The sequence below is a fragment of the Centropristis striata genome, chromosome 1, assembly GCF_030273125.1.
Source record: "Centropristis striata isolate RG_2023a ecotype Rhode Island chromosome 1, C.striata_1.0, whole genome shotgun sequence".
Taxonomy (NCBI): Eukaryota; Metazoa; Chordata; class Actinopteri; order Perciformes; family Serranidae; genus Centropristis; species Centropristis striata.
Genome location: NC_081517.1, coordinates 27119821 through 27145480, shown reverse-complemented (window position 1 = coordinate 27145480; position 25660 = coordinate 27119821). Strand labels below are relative to the sequence as shown.

The 25660-nt window shown below is 38.2% G+C and overlaps 1 protein-coding gene across 4 annotated transcripts in view; it reads left to right on the top strand.

The window, feature by feature from the left end:
* The first annotated feature begins 2140 nt into the window (after positions 1-2140).
* The window catches only part of LOC131974523 (phospholipid-transporting ATPase ABCA1-like), a 41019-nt gene continuing 17499 nt past the window's right edge, over positions 2141-25660 (top strand). For 2 of the 4 annotated variants that reach the window (XM_059336892.1, XM_059336866.1), the window contains exons 1-8: positions 2141-2281; positions 6475-6583; positions 8151-8244; positions 9414-9555; positions 9803-9921; positions 15183-15304; positions 17316-17507; positions 19659-19748. In XM_059336892.1, the coding sequence (XP_059192875.1) occupies positions 6518-6583; positions 8151-8244; positions 9414-9555; positions 9803-9921; positions 15183-15304; positions 17316-17507; positions 19659-19748 (825 nt within the window). In that variant the 5' untranslated portion in view covers positions 2141-2281; positions 6475-6517. Of the gene's footprint in view, positions 2286-6019; positions 6100-6474; positions 6584-8150; positions 8245-9413; positions 9556-9802; positions 9922-15182; positions 15305-17315; positions 17508-19658; positions 19749-25660 lie in introns of those variants that run through there. The other 2 variants (XM_059336874.1, XM_059336884.1) reach the window with 2 other exon arrangements.

The following is a 25660-nucleotide window of genomic DNA, read 5'->3' as shown; positions in this document are numbered from 1 at the left end:
CAACTACAGCAGTTAAATGCATGATAAACATTAATGCAGCAATAATATTAATCCAAAAACATCATATATAATAGTAAAATACAAACAGGCAAGGCATTGAGAGACGCCCCAACCCCACCCCCAATAATCATTTAAGCCCAAAATGTCTAACCCAAACCCTACCCCCCACCCCTACTATGCACAGCCATCTGGAATAATCATTTGCAATTGTAATGACATTAATAAACAAACGTATATAAGTAGCAATTTTTAGAACTACTGGTTCTGGTATTGTGGGTGGACTGCAGTACTGCATGTGGTTTGTCCAAGTGTGTCTCAGTATAAAGCGTTACTCAATTACTGTTGGTTTGTTTAATCAATGTCTATACTGACTCTCTATTTTATTATATTCAAATGTATTTAAAACTGACAACTAGAAAGTAGCTATTCTCACCCGTGAATTAATACTTAAGTACTTGCTTACTTAATAGTAATAACCTACTAACATAGTTAAGTTGCCTACGGTTTTGAATGCCGGATTTATACTTTTGGAGATGAGTGGAGTGGAGTTTTCTTACAGTAGTTTATGGTATTAGCACTACTTGTCTGAATCAGAATCAGAAATATCTTTATTGTCATTATACTCAAGTACAATTAACTTTTGGATGGCTTCTCTCTGTGCATTTAGGAGAAAAAATATATACTTGTACTTGTATATACACAGTCACCCATAAAGGGAGTTGGAATCATTTTGTTTTCAGACACAATCCTCTGTTGATTGTGGTTTCATTTTCATTGTTATATGTTTGGAAGAGATTAGTTAATACCATTTTGAGAAGATAATACATTTTATGTCAAGAATAGAATCACATTGTCACAATTATTTAAGACGTAAAGAAATATTTTATTCTAACTTCATGGGTAACTGTGCTTAACATAATAGCACAATGTATAAAAATATAGAAAATTAAATGGAAAAATATATGACACAAATACAGCAGGAAAAGGCAAGCAATACAGTTATAAAAGCAGCTTAAAAATAGATTAGGTATGATGTATAGAAAATGATGTTCATATATTTGCAGGTTACTAAGAAAGATGTAATATGCAAATGACAATAAATGTAAATGATCTGAATACTTCTTCCAGGTACTATTAGTAGAAGGCTAATTTAATATCGTCACACTGTTAAAATAATTGCCTCAGTAATTTTTTGTCAAAATTGTTTTTTTTGCCTAAATCCTCTCCTCATGACGCAGGCCACCTATGGTAAAATCACCTACATCCTCAGTTGATCAGATCATGTGATGTTACCCCTTTAAGATAATGGCCTATGTCAAGTGTGTGACTTAAGCGGATTTATTTTGCCTAGGTCAAAATAAAATGTGACTTAAGCAAGATATGGTAACACTTTATTTTGAAGGTGTCTACATAAGAGTGACATGAGCGTGTCATAAACATGACATGGGATGTGTCATGAACATTAATGACACTTTGAAGTAACATTTATGCTCATGACACTTGTCATGTCATGTTTCTTAAAGGCTTGTGTGACTCTTATGTAGACACCTTCAAAATAAAGTGTTACCATATCTTGCTTAAGTCACAAAGGCATGTTCAAAAAATTGCCTAAGTCATTTATTTCTCTTAAGTTACATGATTTACACTTTAACAAATATACCAATAGCCATCGTTTGTTACATCCTTTTTGAGTGAAATGATCAATAAATGTCATATGTTACACTTTTGGTGAAGTTTTTTGTGTTTCCTGCAAAACTTGAAAAAAAATGAGTTAGGCAATTATTTTAACAGGGTGACGATTTCCAGGTAATTAACAGAGAGGTAATATATGCAAATGACAATATATGTAAATGATCTGAATACTTCTTCCAGGTACTATTAGTAGAAGGCTAATTTAATATTTTCCTTCAACCTTCTTGAGCTTGACATTAATTGAAAAGCACCACGGTTAATTGATGGGGCGCTGAGGTGTCGCTGGCTCTTTAAGAAATGTTTTGACTCCGCACGTGCTTCCCTTATATGGGAGCAGCATCAAACGGTGACCGTTAGTTACCTCTGCTGCTGCTCGGCTCTGCTCGGCTCTGCTCCGCTCCGATGCAAGCAGCGATATAAAACCCTACCGGAGGAGAAAAGAACAGTTTTGTCAGGCACTGAGACAGAGCAGCAGAGGACCGTAAAAGTACTGGAGAACGGTTCAGTCAACATTTATAAGTCTTTCTGGAAGAAGGATTTCAATGTATGAAACGAGAAACAGTGGATAATAACATCGTTCAGGAACAAGGTCGGTGAGTTTTAAAGGTTTTTTCGGGGGGATGGGAGTTTTGGGGGTTATGAGTTTCTTTGTTGGAGCAACAAAGGATGTATGTCACCGTGTTACAGTTTAAACATATTTTCATCCCTGTCTTTTCATATTTTAGCACCTTTGTGTTTTGTTTTTTGGCTTTCAATAGTTAACGGCAATCGTTAAAAAACAGAAATGGTATTAAATGCTAATTGCTTATAATTAACGGAGTTTTTTATTTTTTTTATTTTAACAACACAAAGTTAAACATGAACTGCAATGTGCTGAATGGGTGTTTAGTTTTCAAGGCTGTGTCGTTATTTGGGTGAAATGACAAGCTTTGTTTTTGCTGTTTTTTGCTCTTTTATCATATCAGTATCCTCTTCGATCGAGTGTGAGTTGGACCAGTGTCAAGTTAGCTACTGGCAAACACACGGCTTCCGGTTAGTTTTCACAAAATAAAAGCTTCGTTGTGCCAACATGTTTAACTGATATAAAATATATACATTAAAGGGGGATGTTAGGAGTAGAAGTCAATTGTTTGCTATTTATCTTTATGTCCTGTAATTTAAATCATAAATTGGATTATGTTTAAGGCTGTAAAAGGGAATATTAGTACTTCAAGACAAGTATTTTCAAATCACTTGTTTATGCTGAAAGGACATTCACCTTACTTGTGGCGTCATTTCAGCTAACTTGACGCTGCTTTGGTTCAGCATCGCGAAGCTGAATGCCCGACAGTAACCTCAATCCAACAGAACAATGAAACATAACTAACACAAGTATGAAAGTCAGTCAGTAACACAGTGATATTGTTATAAGGTTGACATTGGGTTTCAGTGAAAAAAAGCCCCTGTATAACAACTGACAGTAACCTGATTAACGTTCATTAAATGTTGCAATGTTTTTTTTCATTCACACTGTGCGGGGTGAGCGCATTGATGTATTGTTTTAAGTATTTCTTTTTTATTATTATTACTAAGTTGCTGTCTGCAGTGTTGGTGCATCGTCGACGACATGAATTTGGTTTCCGTTTTCATCGTAGTTTGAAGAAGACAAAATGTCTCTTTGTTGCAAAGAATCGACGATTATTTGTCTTTTTTTGTCATGAGAAAAAGTAACCATTATTATTTTCATTAGTCTTCATTCTAAATCACTTGTAGAATAGGTATAAAGACAATGGAGTTGAGACGAAAATCCTGTATGAGTATGATATGACACGTGAGCAAGGTTTGATGGTAAACAAGTATAAAAATGAAGATTTTTGTTAGTACCACTAGAGGCGCCCTGGCTCTGCACCATTTGAGCTGCTCAACACTCAGCAGAGGGTCCGTTTTATCTCTGCATACAGTGCATTTTCACCACCGTGTTTACCGAAATCAGACGGTTCATGGAGGGTAAACTTACTAAAAACGTCATAAGCTTCTTGGTCACAGAAAACATCAGTGGAATAAAGCTGATGCAAGTTCGATGAGATTCCGGTGTTTTATAATGGCTAATAAAACATGTAAACACGACGTGATGTAAACATATCAACCACCAAATGAAATAGACACAATATATTTTCAAGTAAAATCAAAATTGATAGCCAAAAATTGCGCAATGTGTCTAATTCGGAGGAAAGAAGAAAAAAATCAATGCAGTGTGTGCCAAATGTGGCGAAGATGTCAATTCTATACGATGTTTTCCTCCCACACATACAGCAACATTGCAGACCATAATATGGCAACGTAGGTGTTGTTTTCCCCCTCATTCATTTCATAGGATTTGTGCAGTTGTGTGCTGGAATACTGTAAAAGCAAAGAAAATGACTAGAAAACTAAGGACCAGAGGATTTTTGATCTTGGAGACCACGGCAATATAGGCATTTGTGTTTTTCTGGGTTATAGTTCAATCGTTTTACATTGTGCCCTTTTTAAATCACCTGATCTGATTAAGTATTTCAGTATTTTTCCAAGCAAAAATAGTAGAACAATTTCATTATTACCTGATTACAGCCTCTTAAATAAGAGGATTTGCTACTTTTCTTTATCATAAAGCATTCTTATCTCAATATTTCGGGATATTTGGACTTTTGGTCAAACAAAACAAGGCATTTGAAGGTTGTGATGGGCAGTTTTATAACCATTTTTGGAAGATTCAAAGACAAACAGTTATCAATTAATTAAACAATTATTTGCAGATTAATCTATAAAGAAAATACTTTTTAGTTGCAGACATAGTTGGTTGTGTATTTAGTGAACATCTATTTGTTTTTGTCTTTTTTAAGTCCACAGCACAGTGCCTGTCAATGAAACTCTGTGCCGTGACTGCTGCCATTAAATCAAATGACTCATAGAGAAAACAGATGTACTAGTACAGCAGATATTGTACATGGGTCGCTGTTGTTTGTTCATCCCAAAGGTCCTGTTGATTTTTATTGCGACAGTTCATACATTCCAGTGGATTTACTTAATACAGCCTGTTGCATAAACCTGTGGAAAATCTGTGCAAAATAGTCGAGGTATCCGGGAAAATTAAAACCATGTTGACATCTGTGTTGTATTTGACTTTTTGATATCTGGTGTCTTTTTGGCAATCCCCATTGGAAATTATTTAATGCTGGAAGGAATACATTCTGGCAGTGGCTATAAATTACATCCATTCGTGTCATTATGATTGCATTAGAACAAAAAATGTTGTGTAAAGTCTGGATTAACGAATTGATTAGGGAAGACTTTTTCCAACCCACAAGCAAATGATGAATGGAGAAAATCATGTTTGAACATCACTGTGGCCTTGACATTGTTCTGCTCTCCTTTTTGCTGTCTATCCAGTCTGCCTTACTCTGTACAAAGGGCATTTAATAAAATATACAGGATGGCATTGCTCTTTTATCTAAAGATGTCCAACTGCAACGCCAAGTTCACCACAAGACTTGATGTAACAGCAGCAAAAATAAGGCAACAGCATTAATATTAACTGTTGTAAGATATTGTAGCTCTGTGAATATTGTTGTGGGAATTATGATCACAGCTAAAAGTTAAAATTTTCAACATAATACCACTTCTGTTCTTTTAGGTTACATAAACACTGTCCGTTTAAGACCTGAGCTATATTTTCTTCATGTGCCATAGAGCAGGATGACGTTAAGGGTCTTAGTCTTGAGTGACTGACCTGATTTTAAAAATTAGCAGGATAGCTCCATGTTGAGTGCTGGGTTTTATTTAGCATGAGGGTAACACAATAATTCTTCTTAGAGCAAAAAGATGCAAAAAGTAAAAAAAAACTGCTGTAAATAGCCAAAAACAAGTCTGGGCACAAATCGAAGGACTTTTGAACCTGTGAATAAAATAAACAAACAGGCATGAAGAAATTTGCACCCGAGAAATGTTTTCATAATAGAAAATAATCATGTGCCACTTAGTAAATCTGGCAACACCCAGTGCTTCGCAAAAATGTTGTAAAAGTGTATGTGCTTATTAAATTAGATTGAGTAAGCCCACTAATGCTGTTAATCAGTGGGTTGTTTTGTTTAGATTGAACAATGGGAATGGGGATGGGGATGTTTTCTTTGAAACATCAAATGTAGTATTGTGTTTGATACTGAGGTGTTAACAGGGTGAAAATTGAGATGATAAAAGGATTAGAAACAACTTTCACCACAAATATCCAGCCCACCACCCACTCGTCCAATGGTTTGACCTTTGGACAGATGAGTCGACATCAAGTGGACTTGAATCTGCAGTGGTTAGCAGCCCTCCTCAGTCATCAGGGGACTTCATTTGCTGAGAGTTGCTGTCTCTTTTTCTGCATTTCAGAACAGCTTTGTTCAATAGGTGAATGTGTAGATATGATTATTTCTGTCTTTCCACTTTGATGGCGATTTACTTAAGTTAAAACTTTTTTGAATGTAATAATAATAATTAGCAGGGTCTTTTTTTTTTGGGTGATTTGTGTTATATTTATTTTATGAAAAGTCTTTTTAGATAGATAATTGCTTTTCGTGCCTGATTGTGACACGATCAGCCGGACATTACAGCCATATTTGGTCCAGTTGCATGCTGTTGGTTATGGTTTGCTGATGTAATGACTTTCTGTTCTGTTTTCACATCAGTTTTCTGCGTCAATGTATATGGGATATCCTTTTTTTGGGGGGAGCGCTAGTTTTGCCTGTTCTGCGTGGTTGACCCTTTGTCGTTTTGCATTCACAGTGAGGAGCTGGAGCGTGCTCAGTGAGGTTGGGTAGACGTCGACATGGCAGTCTCCACTCAGCTGGGTTTATTGCTTTGGAAGAACTTTACCTACCGACGGAGACAAACAGTAAGTAGGAATGCCTCAAGTTACTGAGAAAACAATACAGTACACAGTTAATTGTTTATTTTATTCATTTGTTCTATTTAATAAAAAAAAAAGCATATTATTTCCATTCTTCAAAAGAGAGGTTTTTCGCCAATCCATATGGTGTTATTTTTGTTTATTTGACTTTATTTAAGATCCACAAGGCATAGGGATTCCCCTATCATTGCCCTTATTGATCCATGATTGATTTTCTGTGTAGAAAAAAGAAGGTCTACACAGGTTATCTGAACATGTCTGAACATGACAATGTCGTGACATAAAATAATATTTGTATGTTTTGCTTTGAGAAAATAATGAACAAGCTGCAAAAAGTTCTCAACTGCAACCAGTTCTCAGTTCCCATTCCTGGCAAAGAAATATTTCACAAGTATGTGGATCACATTCAGTGTTATGTATGCTCCCAGGCAGAATCATTAGCTTATCTTGCATTGTCCTCTTGTTTGAGGTTAAATGTGTTAATAATGCAATCAAGCACATTTTTAGGTCAGCCCACAAAATGACTACAAAGCAAAAAAGAGTGGTATCTGTTCTTTTCTATAATTTCCCTTGAATACTTTTTCTAAGACATGATTTAAATTGATTGACTTTAAGTCAGAGATGATTTTCCCAGTACCACATGACTAGTCATAAGGGCATCACAAAGACCTTCTCGATGTTCATGACTTTCCTCATAAATATGCATGTTCCAATGCGTACACAGCCCTCAACAATGGGAATGATGTAACTCTCCTCCGAGCAACTCGCACAGAAAAGCATTACAGTTTACAGATTACTGTGAGTCAGTCAAAAAATGTGATGATGACACATGTACATATCAATTGTCCAGTTCCCGTCTTGTGCTGGTTGTGGCCCACTCATTCAAAGTTATGTAAATCAAATTCATGCAGTAGCATAGTGGTTCTTTATATGTGAGGAGGCTCATCTGCATACAATCAAACCATTTGACCATCAAGCAGTCACTTCTCCTCGAAGTGACGGCTGCTGCTGCTTAACATTTAGTCCAATTATGTCAAACAAAGGGATACAGTGTGTTTTCTAAGACAGTGTCTTTATTCTTTATCCCTGCGCTGCATGTCTGCCATGCTGTTTAAGATCAACACACATGCAGCTGAAGTAGAGGAGCCATATGGAACAGATGGACAGAGTCCTCTAAACCCAGCAGACCTCTTTCTCTCTGTCTCGCTCTGGCTCCCCTTATTAACCCATATACTTTACCCAGACTCATGGTGGGATTACTGTTTACAAAGAACAACAGCTGACAGCCCCCCACCACATACACACACACACACACACACACACACACACACACACACACACACAGACGTACACGAACACACTCGACTCATTACGTTTCTTCTTCTTCTAAAGCAGCAGAGATTACCTTCATTAAACTGAATTTAAACTTTTTACTGTTTTAGAATGATTAACTCACTTCCTTTACAAGTTTTTGATTACTTAAGGTGTGAAGCCTCCTTTAATTTTCTTGATTAATTTCTGATATCAACCCTTTGTTGTCTTCCTTCCTTAGATCCAGCTGCTGATTGAGATCATCTGGCCCCTGTTCATCTTCTTTATCCTGATCTCCGTCAGAATACATTATCCACCCTATGAGCAACATGAATGTAAGCAGACAGGAAGGAAGGGAGGGAGGGTGGTACTTTTTTACATCATTAACATCTAGTCCAGGAATTCAGTCTCATTCCTTCTTTATGACTTTCAGATTTCAACCATCTGACTTTTAAAATGAAAAGGATTTGTTAGAAGTTAAAAGTCAAATTCGTCAGAATAATTATATCATGGACAAAGAAGAGGAGTTAGTTCAGATTTTTCATACTAGTTTATGTCCACTTTATATTGACCTCTAACAGAGTAGAGTATGTTTATAAATGCTACTCATGGGTATCTGTTATTCAACTGTTTTTAGGACATTGCCTATTTTTAGCCATTATGTTTTTGGCTCTTGGTTCGTGGTCAGATCAGCATTAGTCATCCAAGGTTTCCATGTAATTGCCACACAAAAATCACCTGAATTTGGTTGCACTATGTGGACAAGTGACAGGATCTTTATCTCCAAGAAATGTTGGTTTTACAACTTTGACAATGTTTCAACACAAATACGATAATCGCTAGTAGAAAGCACACAAACATCTTATCAGCATTTCAATTGACCTTTTTTTACTTTCGGGAAAGGAAAACTGTGACCCGAAACAGAGTTTTCCAAGAGATACATATGTTTCAAAGTTTTTATCAAAATCCTGCAGGAATTGTCAGTGAAAAGTAGATTCAAGATCAGGCTTGTACCCACACGTAGACTTACAGGCACCTTCTTTTCAACGAGTCAAATGTAGTTATGTAATCATTCGGAGCTCACATGTGATCGCTTGAAACATAATCACTGATATCATTTAACACTGTACCATTAGTCAGTCCGAACCAAGTTAACCCAGTGAACTCGAACCTCCTGACCCACTTATCAACCTCCACACTAAACTTCACTAAATTGCAGCAGTAGCAGTTAAATCAGCTGATAAGAGTGCAAACAGTTGTAAAGATAATGTCAATGCTTTATACAGTTAGGTAATTATTTACACACAGAGTATAGGTTTTTCTGGTGGAGTAAAGCAGAATAGCCAGTTATTGAGGCATCTAAAGCGGAAGGTGTGACCTGATTTGCAAGAATGACAATTATCCTACTGGTTATCAGTATTCTCCAGTGAGGCCTGATGATGTCTGTAAATATTTAAAATCTAAATCTGATGTCTGATGTCTACACTATCTCTTTCCTTTCCAGGCCATTTCCCTAACAAGGCCATGCCTTCAGCAGGTACCCTGCCCTGGGTACAAGGCATCATCTGTAACGCCAACAACCCCTGCTTCCGTAATCCCACCCCTGGCGAGAGTCCCGGGGTGGTGGGAAACTTCAATGATTCGATGTAAGTAACATGGCCCTCTTGCTGATTCATAGTTCAGTCAATTGACTACTTTGACTCATTCAAATTCATCAGTTTTGTCTCATTTTGCATTAATATTAGTCATTAGTCTTTGTTTTTAAATCCAAATAATCATGCTGACTTAGTCACAGCATTTATTGAAGTTTGATAACGCTACTTTTAGCCTTTGAATTCTCAAGAGATGTCAAACATTTTGTCTGATTTTGTCTCTTTTTATGAATATCAACAGAATCTCCAGACTGTTCATTGATGCCAAGAAGATCCTGCTCTACTCTCAGAATGATAAAAGCTATGAGGGCTACAAGGGCCTGCTGAGGGCCCTCAGGAAGATGCAGAAGAACACTGCTCGTAAGGACATACCTTTAATTTTTTGCTATATTAAATGCATTGTAATTATTATTTTTGAATGATTGATCACTTCATTCATCCACCAATTCACATTGATTATTCATTCATCTGTTCTTGCCTGTCAGCTCATTTAAACAGTAAGAAGCACTCCTACACAGCTGCACAAGCAGATATGATTTAACCGTGTCGATGACTCACACCTACAGTTTATTCACACATTCCTGTTGATGCTTTGGAGCTTCAGCTCGGGGGAATATTCATAAAAACACAGTGTTTCAAAAACAAGCAAGAAGTATTTTTTTGTCAAGATATTTGATCTTGATTGTCTTTTAATCCTTTATTGAAATAAAAGAAGGTTATAGTGTTTTCAGTCTACAAACAATTAGATGCTGTTACTAATGATTCTCTGTATTTTTTGTAGATTAATTGATTAATCTTTTGGTCTATAAAATGCAAGAAAATTGTGGAAAAGGTGCATCCCAGTTTATCAAAGCCTAAGGTGTTTTATAAGTCTTGTTTTGTTAGTCCAGAACCCAAAGGTATTCAGTTAAATATTATATAAAACACATATAAGCAGGAAATCTCCATGTTTGAAAGCCAAAAAACTGCATTTTTTGCCATTTTCTGCATTTGTTGAGTGAAGCATGGAACTCAATTAGTCCAAAGTTAATGAAGGTTGAATCATTGCAGACCAGTGAAATTGTATAAACTGATTACATGTGACATGTTAAAACTAGATAATGTGACTTGTCAAGTTCACTTTTGCAGTGTAGCAGCTGATTGTTAGCTTGAAGTCTTCAGAGCCGCGTTCAGAGCGTGACATGCTCCTTCCTTATCGCTGTCTGCCAGCCGTGGTGGGCCCCTCTCCCAGTAGCCCGTGGCTTTTGCACTTCTCTTCAGGGTGGTGGTGGTTGTATAAGACAGGAAAAACAGAAAATTGTGTACCACCCTGACAATTATTGTACAATCACTGCACAGATCTGGAAGAAAATGTATTTTTTTCTGACTGGAATGTTGCTGTTTCCTGCCTGTGAGGATCAGCCAGTCACAGGCATGATTCTCTGCTGTCAGTTGTACAGACGCATAAGGTTTATAGAAGACCATATTTATTACGGTGACCTTGGCTGGTTTGGGGCAGAGAAAGGTCATCTTTCTAAAATAACATGTTGTTGATGACTGCACTGTACTGACTCCATCAAAGCAACCTGAAAATAGGAAAGGGGGCTGTGTTGAACTCTGCTCCTACTTTTACTTCACTTGAATAGAAGTCGCACAGACACATTAACTTTGCTCAGTGGAAAAGATTTTCAATTCTGTACCCATCACTTTGAGGTGGGAGGCATGCTGGGAGCAATCTCTGTTTTCTAGGTGACCACGTGTGCAAAGACAACAAGGACAAAAAAAACCTTGTAATGTTATGAAAGAAAACAATAATGCTGTATTAAATGGAGGGTAATAACACAACTAAAGGCATTACAGGGCAGAGTGCAGGAACAGTAAACAGCAGTGACGTAACTACTGACCTCACTTAATTGCTTCAGTGAAATGAGGGAGTCTAATTACAAAGAGTGTCCTTTTGTTTGTTCCATTAGTGTTGCAGCAATAGTTCTCTGATGTGCAGTTTAGTTTGTATAAATAAAGGGGTTTTAGCTTAGTTACACTTCAGGCCTTATAATGTAAGGGTGAATTGAGTTAGTGTACCATGTAGTGTACCATCAGAAATTATGCAACAAAACAGAACAATCAAGGCTCTTGTTGTTTTGGCTCCAGTCTGCGTTACTCGCCCAGAGGTACATTGCGTTATGCAATGGCTCTACAAAGCATAGCATGGCCTAAAAAAGGGCCACATCAGAACAAATGAAAGAAAATAAATTCTGATTATTTTTTAATGTGAAAAATCCTACGTTTGCATCCTATGTCTCTCAGGTTGATTGTTTGGAAGGGGATGTCCTCTCAGATTACATTAGAGCCCAGTCATTGATCTTTATCTTATTTAGTATCTGTGCACTTCATCCCAATTGATTTCTAAATGCACAGCGTTGTGCTCAATCCTATAGTCCACTCTGCATTTATCTTGAATCCACGTGAGGGGATGCACCGATGGAGCACAGACAGTTATGTATGATGTAGGAGAAGGTAAACAGAGCACTGCAGCTGCAGTGTGACGCTTTAGGAATAACATTATGGATCAAAGGGCTGAGAGTGGAGACCCTCACGTGTCAGTTAATAATTCAGCAGCACACGGGGGTCAGAGAATGAGATTTACACTCACAGGGAAGTGGCGCCATGACGGGTCAGGGAGAAGGATGAGCTTTTTTCCCTACAGGATACTGAGATAAATCACACAGCACATACTTTTTTAGATGAGGTCTAATGCATTCCAGCATTATGAGATAGTTCAGAATGACACAGCAGTAGATGGAAGTAAGAAAACCAACAGACATTGAACATTTACAGAACAAAGTCTTGCAACATTTTAAAGACGAGAGAGTTGTTTTGAAGTTGTTCTCCTATTTTACCAAATAGATAAATGTTTAAGAGATAAGTATGGTCTGATTGTCAGTGTTGAGCTTTTCATATGCTTTTTCATTCCACCTGTTAAGCTCAAAATGGATTTGCATAATACAGGGAACATCATACACTTTTAGACTTTTTCCATCTTCATAGTTTTATCTGGCTGGCTCCTTTCAGAGAATCCATTTGATTCAAAGGTTGTGTGTCAGAGAAACATGGAGAGTGCTGCCTTTTTTTATGGAATGTATCCATAACTCCAGTTAGCATAGACACTAAGGCTGACCTCGATTCTTGTTCGTTCACTCATATTGCTTACTAATCAATTAGCTGATTTAATCAATATATCTGATAAAACTTTGTCTCACTTTTCTTGGAAATAAGTCATCCAGCATGACAAAAGCATTAAAGAATGAGTAATCAACTAAGTGCGGGAAGCCCTTATCCACACAAACACATACTATGCATTCATTCTTTATTACCTAAACCATAAACAGCAGCTCATTATGTCTAGCTCAACCCTTACTTTAATTTCTGAGTGCTAAAACCAGGTTCTGAACTGAAAAAAAATATTTTTTTTACATAGATTCCCTGATTTGAACTCAAACAGGTTCTCACAAACAGCTCACAAAGAGCTAGACATCTTGTGATACAATCTAAAAAGTTATTGCTACGCCCATAAATCAAATCCATTACACAGCATTTTGTGGGTTAATTCCACTGCTGTCACACTCCGATCCCTCCATCTTTTCTTGATCATACTACAGAGTCACTTGGCCATATGTTGTTCCACAGCCTGTTTATGGACCAGTTTGACCAGTGAAGCCACTGGTTGCTAAGTGTATCACAGTATTGTCAAATAAAAATTAGAACAGGCACCACCAGGCGCAAGCACAGACTTGTGTAGGGCTCGCCCTTGAATACAGCTGGCTCCGTCATAGGAAAAACAAATAAGGTTTGCTACTTGTTACGCTGTCTTACTTCAGAAAACCTCTTTGCTCCTGATAACTCTGAGGATTTAGAGCACTTAGGCCGTGCAAACAAACACACATAGATAAGATAAAATGAGGAAATTAAATACAAACACGCAAGCACCTTTGTTGACTGCATAAAGTGCTGCTAGACTTTCCATCCAGTCTGGTCCATCCTCAAGGGCTTTTAGATGCAATGCACCATGGGAGCCGTGACTGCCCACTGGGACACTGATTAGACCTTATTAGAACTCCCTGGTTGTTCACCCCTGAGAGTTAAGGTCACACACATGCATACTCAGGCACAGGTGCACGATTACACACATGCACAGAGGCCCATGGAGAGCAGGGATGGTAAGGATGAATGTGTAACACACACTAAAACCTCAAACTCAAATAGTACACACTCTGGTGCACAGCCATGGAGGCAGTGGGAGAGAGCGACATCACACATGTGCCCTCTGAACACACAGAAACACACTGTTCTCTTCTCACTTCCTCCCAGGGGAAGTTCGGTTCAGCAAAGTGTTTCCTGTTGTGTGAGTGTGTATGTGTGTGTGTTTTGGGAAAGGGGGGTCATCTGATAGCTTTAAAAGCAAGCAAGCAGAAAAGGATTTACTGGAGATGAAGGGAAGGGAGGACAGCAGGGAGGAGGAGTAGGAAAGTATTTAAAAAATAAGAAATCAAAATAAGAAGTCAAGAAATGTGTTAACCTGTTGAGAAATAATCAGTTTAATATTAAGTCTGATGCATTGCGTCAGCATAAAAGTGTGCAGTCATGCAACAGATGGAGACAGCGCTGTTGATAACCAAAATAAGAATCTGCGGGCATCTGCATAAGTTATTCCTGTTCTCTCCGCATGATTTCTTTCGACTAGTGTCACCCAAAGTTTAGAATAAGTTCAGGTACAACTAGTGGAGTATGGAGATAAAATGGGGAGTAAGCAGTTTAGGGTAAAAAAAAAAGTAGGTGAAAGGTTGAGACGGAGAAATACTGAGACAGGAAGCCTGGAAGGCTCTATTTGGACCAAAGTGGAATGCCCTGTAGTAACCCCGGTGTGCAAAACTCAGTGCTGAGAAGAAGAGAGAAGTGTGTGTGTGTGTGTGTGTGTGTGTGTGTGTGTGTGTGTGTGTGTGTGTGTGTGTGTGTGTGTACAACCACACAGCTGACTCAGGCCAGTTTCAGAAATGGTTTGACTTCTTTGGAATGCAGCGAAAGTAGAAAACTGTCTCCGAGTGCAGAGAGGACAGTGTGTATCTTTGTTGGTGAAGTTTTCAGTATTCAGATACTTTTGATTTGGAGTTGTATTCAGCAATACTGTTGTTGTTGTTGTTGTTGTTGTTGTTGCTGCTGCTGCTACTGTTTTTATGTTTTCAGTTTCAGTCCACTGATCTACCACTGGACCTATCAGCCTGATATATTTTGTGCAATTTTTGAACAACATAAATCCCTATTTTTATTATCTTTGGTGCCACTTTGACTGTAATCAAACTGCTCAGGTTTTCATTGGTTTCATATTTTGATGTTTTGATTTTCTGCATAAAACAAAAATATTGAGCAATTTTATGGATAGTCACTCACTTTAAACACACAAAGATGCTTTTTATATCTTGTCTCAATTGGTCATTGTATGAGAAGGTGGTTTTGCAGCCCAAATTTAGAGTGGAAAAAAATGGAAGTTTATTGTAAATCACGCTGTGAACAGTGCTCGTATTCTCAAAACATATTTTGTGTCTCATAGTTTTTGTGTCTCACTGTTTTTATGTTATTTTTTCCAGGTTTCAAGCTGAAGGACTTTTTGCAAGACAATGAGACCCTTTCGCACTTCCTGCACCACAACGCCTCACTCCCTCATCATGCGCTTAAGCAGATAGTGGAAGCTGAGGTCAATCTGGAGAAGGTAATGAAATGCTCTTGAATCCACATAATCAATAATAAAACTACCTCTGCCGTCTCAACCTTCAGAAAATGGACACTTTAGTAAATGATCTCTCCTTGATCACTTTTTTTGAGTTGGTTTGAGATTTTCTAGTACAATGAGTAATGAATTGTTGTGTATGCAATGATTAAAGGCCTCCACCAGTATCCGCTGCTCATATTGCCTATAGCAGACAACAGTGCAGTATTATTTTTTTGTGCAGCCTTTTTGTTTAGTCCCTTTCATGAGATAATCGTGCTCCCCTGGCCACAGTGCGCATGCATAAATCCAGTGACCTTGGCTTGACAGCATCTGTTGGCCCACAGGATTCTGCTGTGGCACAGCTAAGCCCTTAATACCCAGCAGAAACATCACTGTGTCTAAGGGGTATGGCACCAGAAACCCCCCCTCTTCTGTCTCTTCCTTATATTTTTGCCTCACAAAAAAAATGTTATTCTCTTTCATATATATGTTTCATTGCTCTGCGTTCCCTCTTCTTGTGTATCATTTTCACACAGCTGACATGATGATCTGTTTTACAGGAAGCCCTGAACACAGACACACTCACACACAAACACATCCTATTCAGATCAGGTTTATTATAGCCAGATATGACATGCAAAACATTGACAGATTCCACTACCTAGACCCATCTCAACAACAGCTCCCGACCCGGCCCACCACATTGTCCCCGCTTTGCAATTGGAGGGCTGGTGTCACATGACTGCTCCTCTCCCCTCCTCCCTTCCCCCCTTTTCGCCTCACGTGCAGAGACAGAGGCTCAAACACAAACTCACGTTACACCATCTGATTCCCTTCTACCCATCCCTTTCTCCCAGACATCTATTGATCAGAGAAGATGGGTATCCGTTAGTCTATGAAGGTCATTAGGAACGTTATTTAAAGGAGGGGAGTGAAAATGAAGGAAAGCTCATTATAGCTGTGCCTCTTGTTATCTAGAACATTTTGTCAAATGTTAGAGCTGGAATGAGATGCTCGAGAGTAATTACATAAATACATAATTATAAAAATCTCTTCAGAGAATGTATGTTTTGAAGTCTGTATCAGACATTTCTACTCCAAACTAACTGCAGTAAGCTCTGATGTTTTTCTAATGCAAAGATTACCAGCTGTGTGTGTGTGTGTGTGTGTGTGTGTGTGTGTGTGTGTGTGTGTGTGTGTGTGTGTGCGTGCAGTTTGCTGTCTGACAGACATGACGGCAAAACAAAGACTGGTCAAGGACTTCTAGATGATAAATCATGTGCTTTGCTCTCCGCCTCTCTCACTTACACACACACACACACACACACACACACACACACACACACACACACACACACACACACACACATACACACAAAGACACACTCCCCGAACATCTTGACTCTGTTAGAGAAAACGGAGCTTCTGTCCAGTCCTTGAATGCCCTGATGTCCCAGTATAGGATGTCATATTACTGCCCAAACGCAGTTGTGCTTCTCTTCCAAATAATGTGTTAAATTATTTTAGCAAAAAGATGCAAGAGAACCTTGAAATATGGCATTTTTGTAAAAATCACCTGATGACTCATCTGGAGTGGAGTTTTATTTCGACCATATTTCTTGTCAATAAGTCCATGGCAAGCCCCATAATTTACATTCCTAATATATCCTTCCTTCTGTGATATCTTTCCGTGGGCATCATTGTTTTGTTCTCATTTAATGTTTTAGGAATGTAACATTTTTGGGCTGATACTTAACAGGCTTTACATAGTCAAGACAAACCACCAAGGGTGTGCCGTGTTGAGTTTTCTTTTAAATTATTGACTGGAACATCTCTAAATATTTATTGGCAGTATGCTTGTTTTTGTTTGTTTTATGTTTCATAATAAAGCAGTTATTGTGTAGTTTTTATTTAAATTAAAAGTGGTATTTCTTATTGATCAATGTGTCAAATTTTGATCTCATAGTTCTCTACTCTTTCTTAACCACTACGTTCTTTTTTCTCTGTCCAGGTGCTGACTAAAGGTTTTGGCTTCCATCTCAGAGACCTCTGCAACACCACGCCCCTGGAGGAGTTTGTTCACATCGCTGACCGCAACGTGTCTCTTATGACTCAAGAAATTATCTGCAAGTCCTCCAGTGATTGGCTAAATAAGGCCCAGAGCCATTTCCTGTCCAACTTGGACTTCCTCAAACCCATTCGGGTGAGTTTATCCGCTGAGTCAAAAAGGAACCCAGTTACTAAATCAAAAGATAATGAAATGTTCTTAACAACAAAGATCTCTCACTTCTACTCACCAACTTCAAAACTGATATCAGGGAATGTAAGATACATCTTCAACAGAAACACAGTAAAAAATGCTCTCAGTTGTAACACTAGTAATAATTAAAACCTTAATGAAAAGATTGACAGTTAGTCTGAAGACATTGCTTTCCTGTTTTAACTGGAAAACACAAATGATTATTGATGTTAATATTAGTATTACTTCACCACTTAATAGTTGGCTGTTCTCCCAAATGAACAAATGCAGGGTGTTTTAATACCAATGTTCTTAGAAAATGCAATAGTCAACTGGGAGTCATATATTGTTTGGGAACAGCACATTGTCTCTTCTGTTTCACATGCAGAAATGTTTTTCCATGAAACAATTTGGGTGTTTACTTAATATGAACTCGGACGTCATGAACAAGTAAACACACAAATGGATGTAAACACACATCCTGGATCCTGGTGGATACGTTGCCTCAACACTTTTGTGACTTACTCTTTTCGCCTTTTGAGGTCATTTTATTGTGACAGCTTAATGAGAGCCACTGACTGTGAACGTAATATTATGTGACAAGGGAAATCAGTGTTTGTATAGGTCTGGCATGAAATCCCCAATCAAAGCAGACCCCCGTATCCATCCATTATATCTATATCCCCGATCCCCCGTCTTTTCTGCTTACTACGAAACTTTGTGCTTTCTTTAGTTCCTTGTTTTCTTAACTCCTTTTGCCTTCGTGTCATTTCACCCTCCCCGTGTCCGGTGTTACCTCTCCTCTGCTTGTGTCTTCCTGCGCGGCCTGCCCCCTTCCCATAAAACCTGTGACCTAAATGTGAGTCACGTTGAGGGGCGACAAGAGGTGAAAAAAACATTGCCTTCTGAAGCGCTGATCATTAGAAGAGGAGAAACAGACATGGGAAGAGAGACACAGTATCATTATCAAGTCAGCAATTCTCAATAACCTAAAGCCTGGCTGTGTTTGCTGTGCTGTTGGAGAGATTGGAGAAGCTGCTCTCCTGTCTCTTGATATGAGAATGAAAACATTTTCAGGCTCTCAGTGGATCACAGTGTCCAAATGTTGATACAAGAATGGGAATACTTTTCCAAAAGGAACAAAGTTGTGCAAAAAGTGAATGCAAGAACTCTTGCATAACTCGCAAAATGATTACTTGCTCTCTGCATGGGGGTATGTGTGTGCGAGAGAGAGAGAAGGGGAAAAATATCATTAGGAAAGAGACAAAAAGACGGTGGAGAAAGCAAATGAGAGCAAGAATAAACCAGAAAGCTACAGTATCTTTCTCTCTTCCTCGACGGCTAACCTTTTTCTGCGACACCTCTACTTTATCAAGTGTCAGGCGTTCCATAAGCTGACAGCCTAGAGTGATAGACGAGCACACACACACACACACACACACACACACACACACTAAACAGTTTGACAGACGGGAACACACGAGGTCAAAGCTGCACTGACTTGTTGTTCTTTCTCGGCTCCCCGCTCCCCTCACCTCTGACCCCAATGTTGTTCTTCTTCTTGCTCTCGCATTTCTCCTTTACCATAGCTTTTTATTCCCTCCTCGCCTTCTTAAATACTACCTGGATACTAAGTGAAAAAATACATTTAAAAAATGGAAGATAGTATAAATGTTAATACAATAAATAAATAAAAAATAACAAAATGTAGATGAATAGAAAATAGCAAAATGGGTAATAAATCTAAACAATACCAACAATAACACATCAATTTTGGCATTTGTTACATTAGTATTTTTAGTTTGTATATTTTTTGTATTGTTGAGAACTTTTTTCGATCTTTATATCTTTTTTAGACACCTTGCTTCCTTTCTACCTGCATATCAATTAAGTTTAATTTAGTCTCTGGATTTTCTGCTTTATATATTGATTAAACCCCATTAAAGTTGAAGCCAATGATAATGCATGCTATTTAAAGATATTTAATAATGGTTGAAAAAAAGTTCCATTTTATGTTTTATTATATGTATTTCCAGGGTGTTTACATTTTGCAAACTAGCTAAAAAATAAAGTGTAAAATTTCAACATTTTAAAACTGCCATTTCTCTCTAACAGAAGGACGTGAGGTCGGACCCCAAAGTCGTTCAGGAGGTTTCAGCTGCAACTGACAATCTTCTGGAGAGCCTGGGAGCACTGGCCGTGGAGGTAGATACAGAGAACACAACCCACACATATTATATTTACAGATAGCAGAACTTAAATATTTACCTCCAAAGTTCAGTCTTCTTTAGTCATGTTTAAAATCAATTATTTCCTAGAATCTGCACTCATGAAGTAATATAGTAGTAGTACAAGTTGGGGCTGGTGGGTCAGGGCCATATTGACAATATTAACACATACATGCTTACACACACAGATTAATGGAATTGCATGTGTGCTATGTGGATTTAACAGGTGCAAAGAGCAAAGCAGGTGCTCCTGGTGTTAAAGTGAAGGATGATTGCATAATTTAAAACAACAACTTCCAATATTACCTGTAGACATGTCCTCCTCAAGGTCAGCTGGCCATTGTCTTGTCAGTATAGGTCTTGTATTTCAACCTTCAGCCATGTTAATAGCAGAGGTTATCGATTTAGTGATCAACTATCCAATACCGCCAATGCAAAGTGACATCTTATATTTAAAATACGCCTTTATTTTGAAATCCCCATGGTGCATCTGTGTCACCAAGTGTTAAAACAAATTAAACATAAGAAGTGTTAGACTTTGTAATAAACAAGAGGTTTCTTTTTATTATTTTTACTGGTAAGAATAGATTTTTTTTTTAAGAGCTCTCTTGATATAAATTTCAAATATTTTCTCTTTGCCCAAAGCATCAATATAATACCATCTTGAAAAAAACTTGTGATTTGCAACCTCAGCTAATAGAGGCTTTGTTCTACCACATTGGGCTTTGACTGTCTTTGGGTCCCATTCCCTGCTTTTTTTAAGCTAGATTCCACCTCAGATTACTTACTGCCTAAAAATGACAGATAACAAATTACAGTCTGAATCATCAAAGCTCTGCAAAAATATCTTTCTCCAGCTTAAATAAGAACAAGCTGTGTGAAATATTTTGTAGGTGGAGGCGAGAGCCTTACTCAGCTAACAACCAGGTGCACCGTCCTCTCAGCCTGCACATACACAGAGTATAGGATCACATGCACGGACTCACATGCACACTCACATGCCAGCCCTAAGCTAATGTTCCTCAGTCGGAGCTGCTGGAATGTAGCGAGAAAGGAGAGGAGCTGGAGTCGGGGGTGCAAACACACAGCACAACCCCCTTTCTCTCAGGCTCCTGCTCTGCTGAGTTAGCAAAACATAAAGACCCAGCTGGTTGCACGCGCGAGCGTGTATATTTGCGGGTGCAATATCGCTTCCTGTCTAAGCAGCTGTGAGAACAATATTTAGCCTGTTTTTCTTCCGTCTCAACCTCTAATATTGAAACCTTACACCAACCTCTTTATCCTCTTTGCACCATATTGGAGGGCAAAGATTAACATACATGAACTTATGAAGAATGTAAAAGTAGATGACCATTAACCGAAATCATTCTTGCACAACTTCCGCCTGGTTTCACCATATTTATGTTTGTCTGAGCTGAGCCTGTCGATCCTTCACACTCCTCTGTAGACTTTGTGCTTATTTTTGGCTTTTGGTGTGACATGTTAACGCACTGTGGCATATTCACTGAAAGAGCATCTATTTAATCACTGATTACTTTGTTGCAGACATTCTTCCTTAGTGTGTATTATTTAGTTTGAAGCAGATTATATGGGTCTGCTCAGCTGGTTGGTAGATGAGATAAGCGGCTGGCAAAATGGAGAAATGCACTCATGTAACCTCGACTTCCTAACCAGTAATCATCTGCTGTGTTTCAATCCAGGGCTTATCACTGTTGGAAGGCAGAAAGATCTGTCATGATAATGTATTTTCAAAATGTCTTTCCAGTAGTCAAGAAAAAGGTCATTTTCACATTGTCGGCCATGTGATAAGCCACATGAAAATTCTGCCAGTGGAGCGAAAATGCAAAAATAACTTTCTGTGCACTTTGACTGACCCATTTTTTTGGGACTTTCCAAAAGAAACTAGCAGTTATTAACAGTACTAACAGCAAGATGGTCTGAAACAAATTTAGTCATGTTGGAAAAACTGGCATCAAGACTCAGCAGCCATCCTTTTAATTTATTGTTGTTAAATCCTAATTAATTGCATTATTCTCCTTAACCCTTTTCTCTGTAAGTAGATTATTTTGTTTAGCTGAGAATGCTGGCAGTGCAGAGATTTGAACTCTAATAATCTGGACTCCTACTCTTACCAGACTAATATACAATTTATACTAAACCCTTGATTACGAGTGGTGGTAATTCAAGAAAAAAAAGGTAATTAATTTCCTCCCTGCCCCTTTACAAGTCAACAGATGCATACTCTTTTGAATAATTTATCCTGATTTTAATCAGCTTGCTTCTTGGAAACATTAGTGACAGTTATCTTCTCTGTATTGTTTGCCCTAAGTAGCTTAAGTGGTTGCTTAGCAAAGCGGTAGAGAGTGTGTGAATAAACTCTAGTAACCTCTCTGTCTGCTTCACAACCTGATCACAGACTTCATGAAAGAATCTATAACCTCAAGATCGATCAGTCTCTTTAATATTGAAATAGTCAGAATACAAAGATATGTTATTTTAACCTTATCAAAATCATGACATTTTAAACCGATTATTACGATTAATTTTTACATGAGATATTAAGTAATGCTCACACTGAACAGTGTATTGTTATTTTTGATTTTAGTAGTTTTACATTGTTAGAGAGTAGGAGTGACTCTCCTGTGATTGCAGTAACTTAAAAATGTATTTGACTCCAAAGTTCAAAATTGTGTATTAATCTAGGCAGAACCTGGTTTAGATGTAGTTAAAATGTATCATTTCATGTTAAAAATTAATTTATGATTGGCCCCTGAGCTGTGCTGTGTGCTGGAGTGGAAATTTGAACTCTAGTAACCTCACACAGGCTCTGCTACGAGGTTACTCTGGGACAATCCTCTTCGGCTGCCTGTCTGTCTGTGTGCCTGAGTGTTTGTGTGTGTGTTCCTCACCTCTTCACCCACGTTAACATGGGCATCACTCCTCTCGGGAAATGACACACATAATGAATCACAGAAAAGCGTTTTCAGCACAGGCAAATGAATATTTGCTCGCACACACCGACACAAATTATTGTCAGGCACAGTTGAATGCATGCACATACACAAGGAAGTCACACAAAAACTTATTTTAGAACATATTGGTTTATATGCGTGTGAACATTTGACACTGAACTAGAGGAACAAAATGGTGGCTGAGGTTTCTGTCAGTCATTGCTCTGTTTTTGTAGCAGCTGTGGTTTCTGACAATGAAGAGATGAGGACAAATATTTATAAGTGCATACGTAACAAGACCCTTTTTCATGCATAAACACAGTGACAGCCGACGGGAACAGCACCTACAGAAAGACAGAAAGATATACTGTATATGTCCGACAGACACATGCAGGTCTCTGCGTGTGAAAGATCAGGAAGGATACGGTTTGATGTGGCTGCAGGGCAACCGCATACAGAACGATCTCAGGGAGTGCTTGTGTGTGTTGGTGTGTGCACCAGTGATCCGAGACGCAACAGTTCTCTCAGTCTCACTTTCGCTTTGTTGGAAAACAGTGTTGGATATCTTGTTGACGGGCAGAATAGGAATTACATGCTGTAGACTGGATTCTTAATTTGAAATGAACACAGTAAACAGAGAAAACAGTGTTATTTGTCTTGAAAACAGCCGTGCATGTCTGCCTGTTAATGTGTTTGTGCGTGCATGTGTGTTTATATGTTAATGAGTGTGTTCTGTGGCATAATAGCGCTCTACTTGTTGAGCCTGCAGAGTTTTGTCTATTAGGAGAACGACCGACAGTAACCTCTCTTTGTTCTCATGCTTGCTGCACTCATTTCCAGCTCCTGCTGCAACCACCTTTCTTCTTTCTTCCTTTCTTTCTTTGTCTCTCAGTCTTTCTGTTACATATCTCTGACCTCCTCCCATATACACCTCAGGAAAAGGTGTGATTTTCTTCAGCCCCCATCCCTCACACACAGAGCTCAAGATTATCATAAGCCCAAGTAACCTCCTACAGTTCACACTTGGGAAACAAAAGCTCCCCTCTTCTTCCACCCTTTCTGTGTTTTACTGGCACGAAAACCCCTCCTTTCATTCCTTTCCATATCACGAGTTGGTGACATAATTGCGTGTGCAGTTGACCAGTTTGGAGACATCAACAGGGAACTTGTGGCGACTTGTCTCTTGACCTGTAGTAACCCCTGTGTGAACCAAAATGAACTTCCTGCTCCCTTCAGCCTGCCGTTTTGATAGTCGCTGTTGATAGACTATCAAGGACAGTTTATCTGGAGACTGGAGGAATGTTTTATTCTTATGATTAACACATTTTATTTTAAAGTTGTTTAAGATCTTATGTAAAGTATTAAAGCCAATGGCAAGCAATTTTCCCAAGAAGATTAAACAAATATGAGAACATATCATACTTAGCAAGGTGGATGGTGATAAGGGATTCCTAAACAGGAAAAAATATTATTTTACCATCAAGCAAGCATACTTTACTCTACCAAAAACACTGAAATGGAGACATAAGATTTGTTTAATTTCATAAAAACTAAATGCTCAGATAGAAGTGGCCTTTTATGTTTTATTTCAGAAATTATCAACAATACTGAACTGTTGACTGACTGTTGAAAGTAGCTGAGGAGCTGCAGTAAAAGTATTATCTACTGTGATAACAAGACACCAGTACTGCACTGCAGTGGTGGAATGTCACTAAGTACATCTACCCAAGTACTGTACTACTACTTAACTACAATTTGTGCCTAATTTGAGTATTTTTTACTTAACTACATCTTACGGGCAAATATTGTACTTTTTACTCACTAAATTTAGCCGCAAGCTGTAGTTATTTTTCAGGTTGAGATTCAACATGAAAAAATATGATCAATTTAGAATGATTACACATGTTTATAAATTAAACCACATAAAAGTATATTGAGTAGTTAGTAAGTGAGTAAAATGCTGCTTCCACAAAGGCATCAATCACAATAATGCAATATTTTGAATACAATAACAATAACAATCTGAGTTGAGGCTATTCTGCATGAGTACTTTTGATACTTTAAGTACATTTTGATGAAGTGGAGTAATTTCGCAGTGTAATATTAGTACTCTTACTTAGTTAAGTAAGGGATCCGAATACTTCTACTACCACTGCTACACTGCCTTCAGCCTTGATAATTTTTGCCAAAGAAGCAGCTGCACAGTAGAGATGTAAATCTGTAAACACCAGTGAACACAGGACAATACAAACATTCTTTAAATAAACATACGTCATCGTAGATGCTGCTCTTATATAAGAGACTGTATGATAACATAAAAGCAGCACCCCAAATTACGTGTTTAATGCTGATCTCTCCTCTACACACACACACTCACACACTCAAAGACACAGACACAGAATGATAGGACTGATAACAGCAGTTAAATTTATCTTGGTCCGGCAGACAGTTAAGTGCGAAGTATCTCCACCCTGCAGTGCACCACTTGACTTCATGTATAAATACCACTCATCGTGCAGATGATAACCTTTAATACCTTCAAAATCTACAGCGCCACACAAAGACACACACACACACTCAAACACACTATATAAGCTCTTTCTGTGTGACACATGATAGCCTTTCAAATAGAGATGTGGACATATTAATTTCACTTCTCACGCTATGAGAATGTATATGAGGCATGTGAGATTCCCTAAAGGGAGAAGTACAGAACACACACAAGTTTGAACATGGATGATGATAAGCAGTACATTCAGGGAACACATGAACAGTTACAGAGGGACCTTGTTCTCCTGCTGGAGGCTGATAAATGTCATTGGCAGACTATAATTATTTTCTATATATGTTCAGTATATGTCAGGTGCTGACAGTTCAATGAAGAATGTTCTGTAAGGAAAGGTTTTCATATCGGAAAACATGTACGACGATACCAATA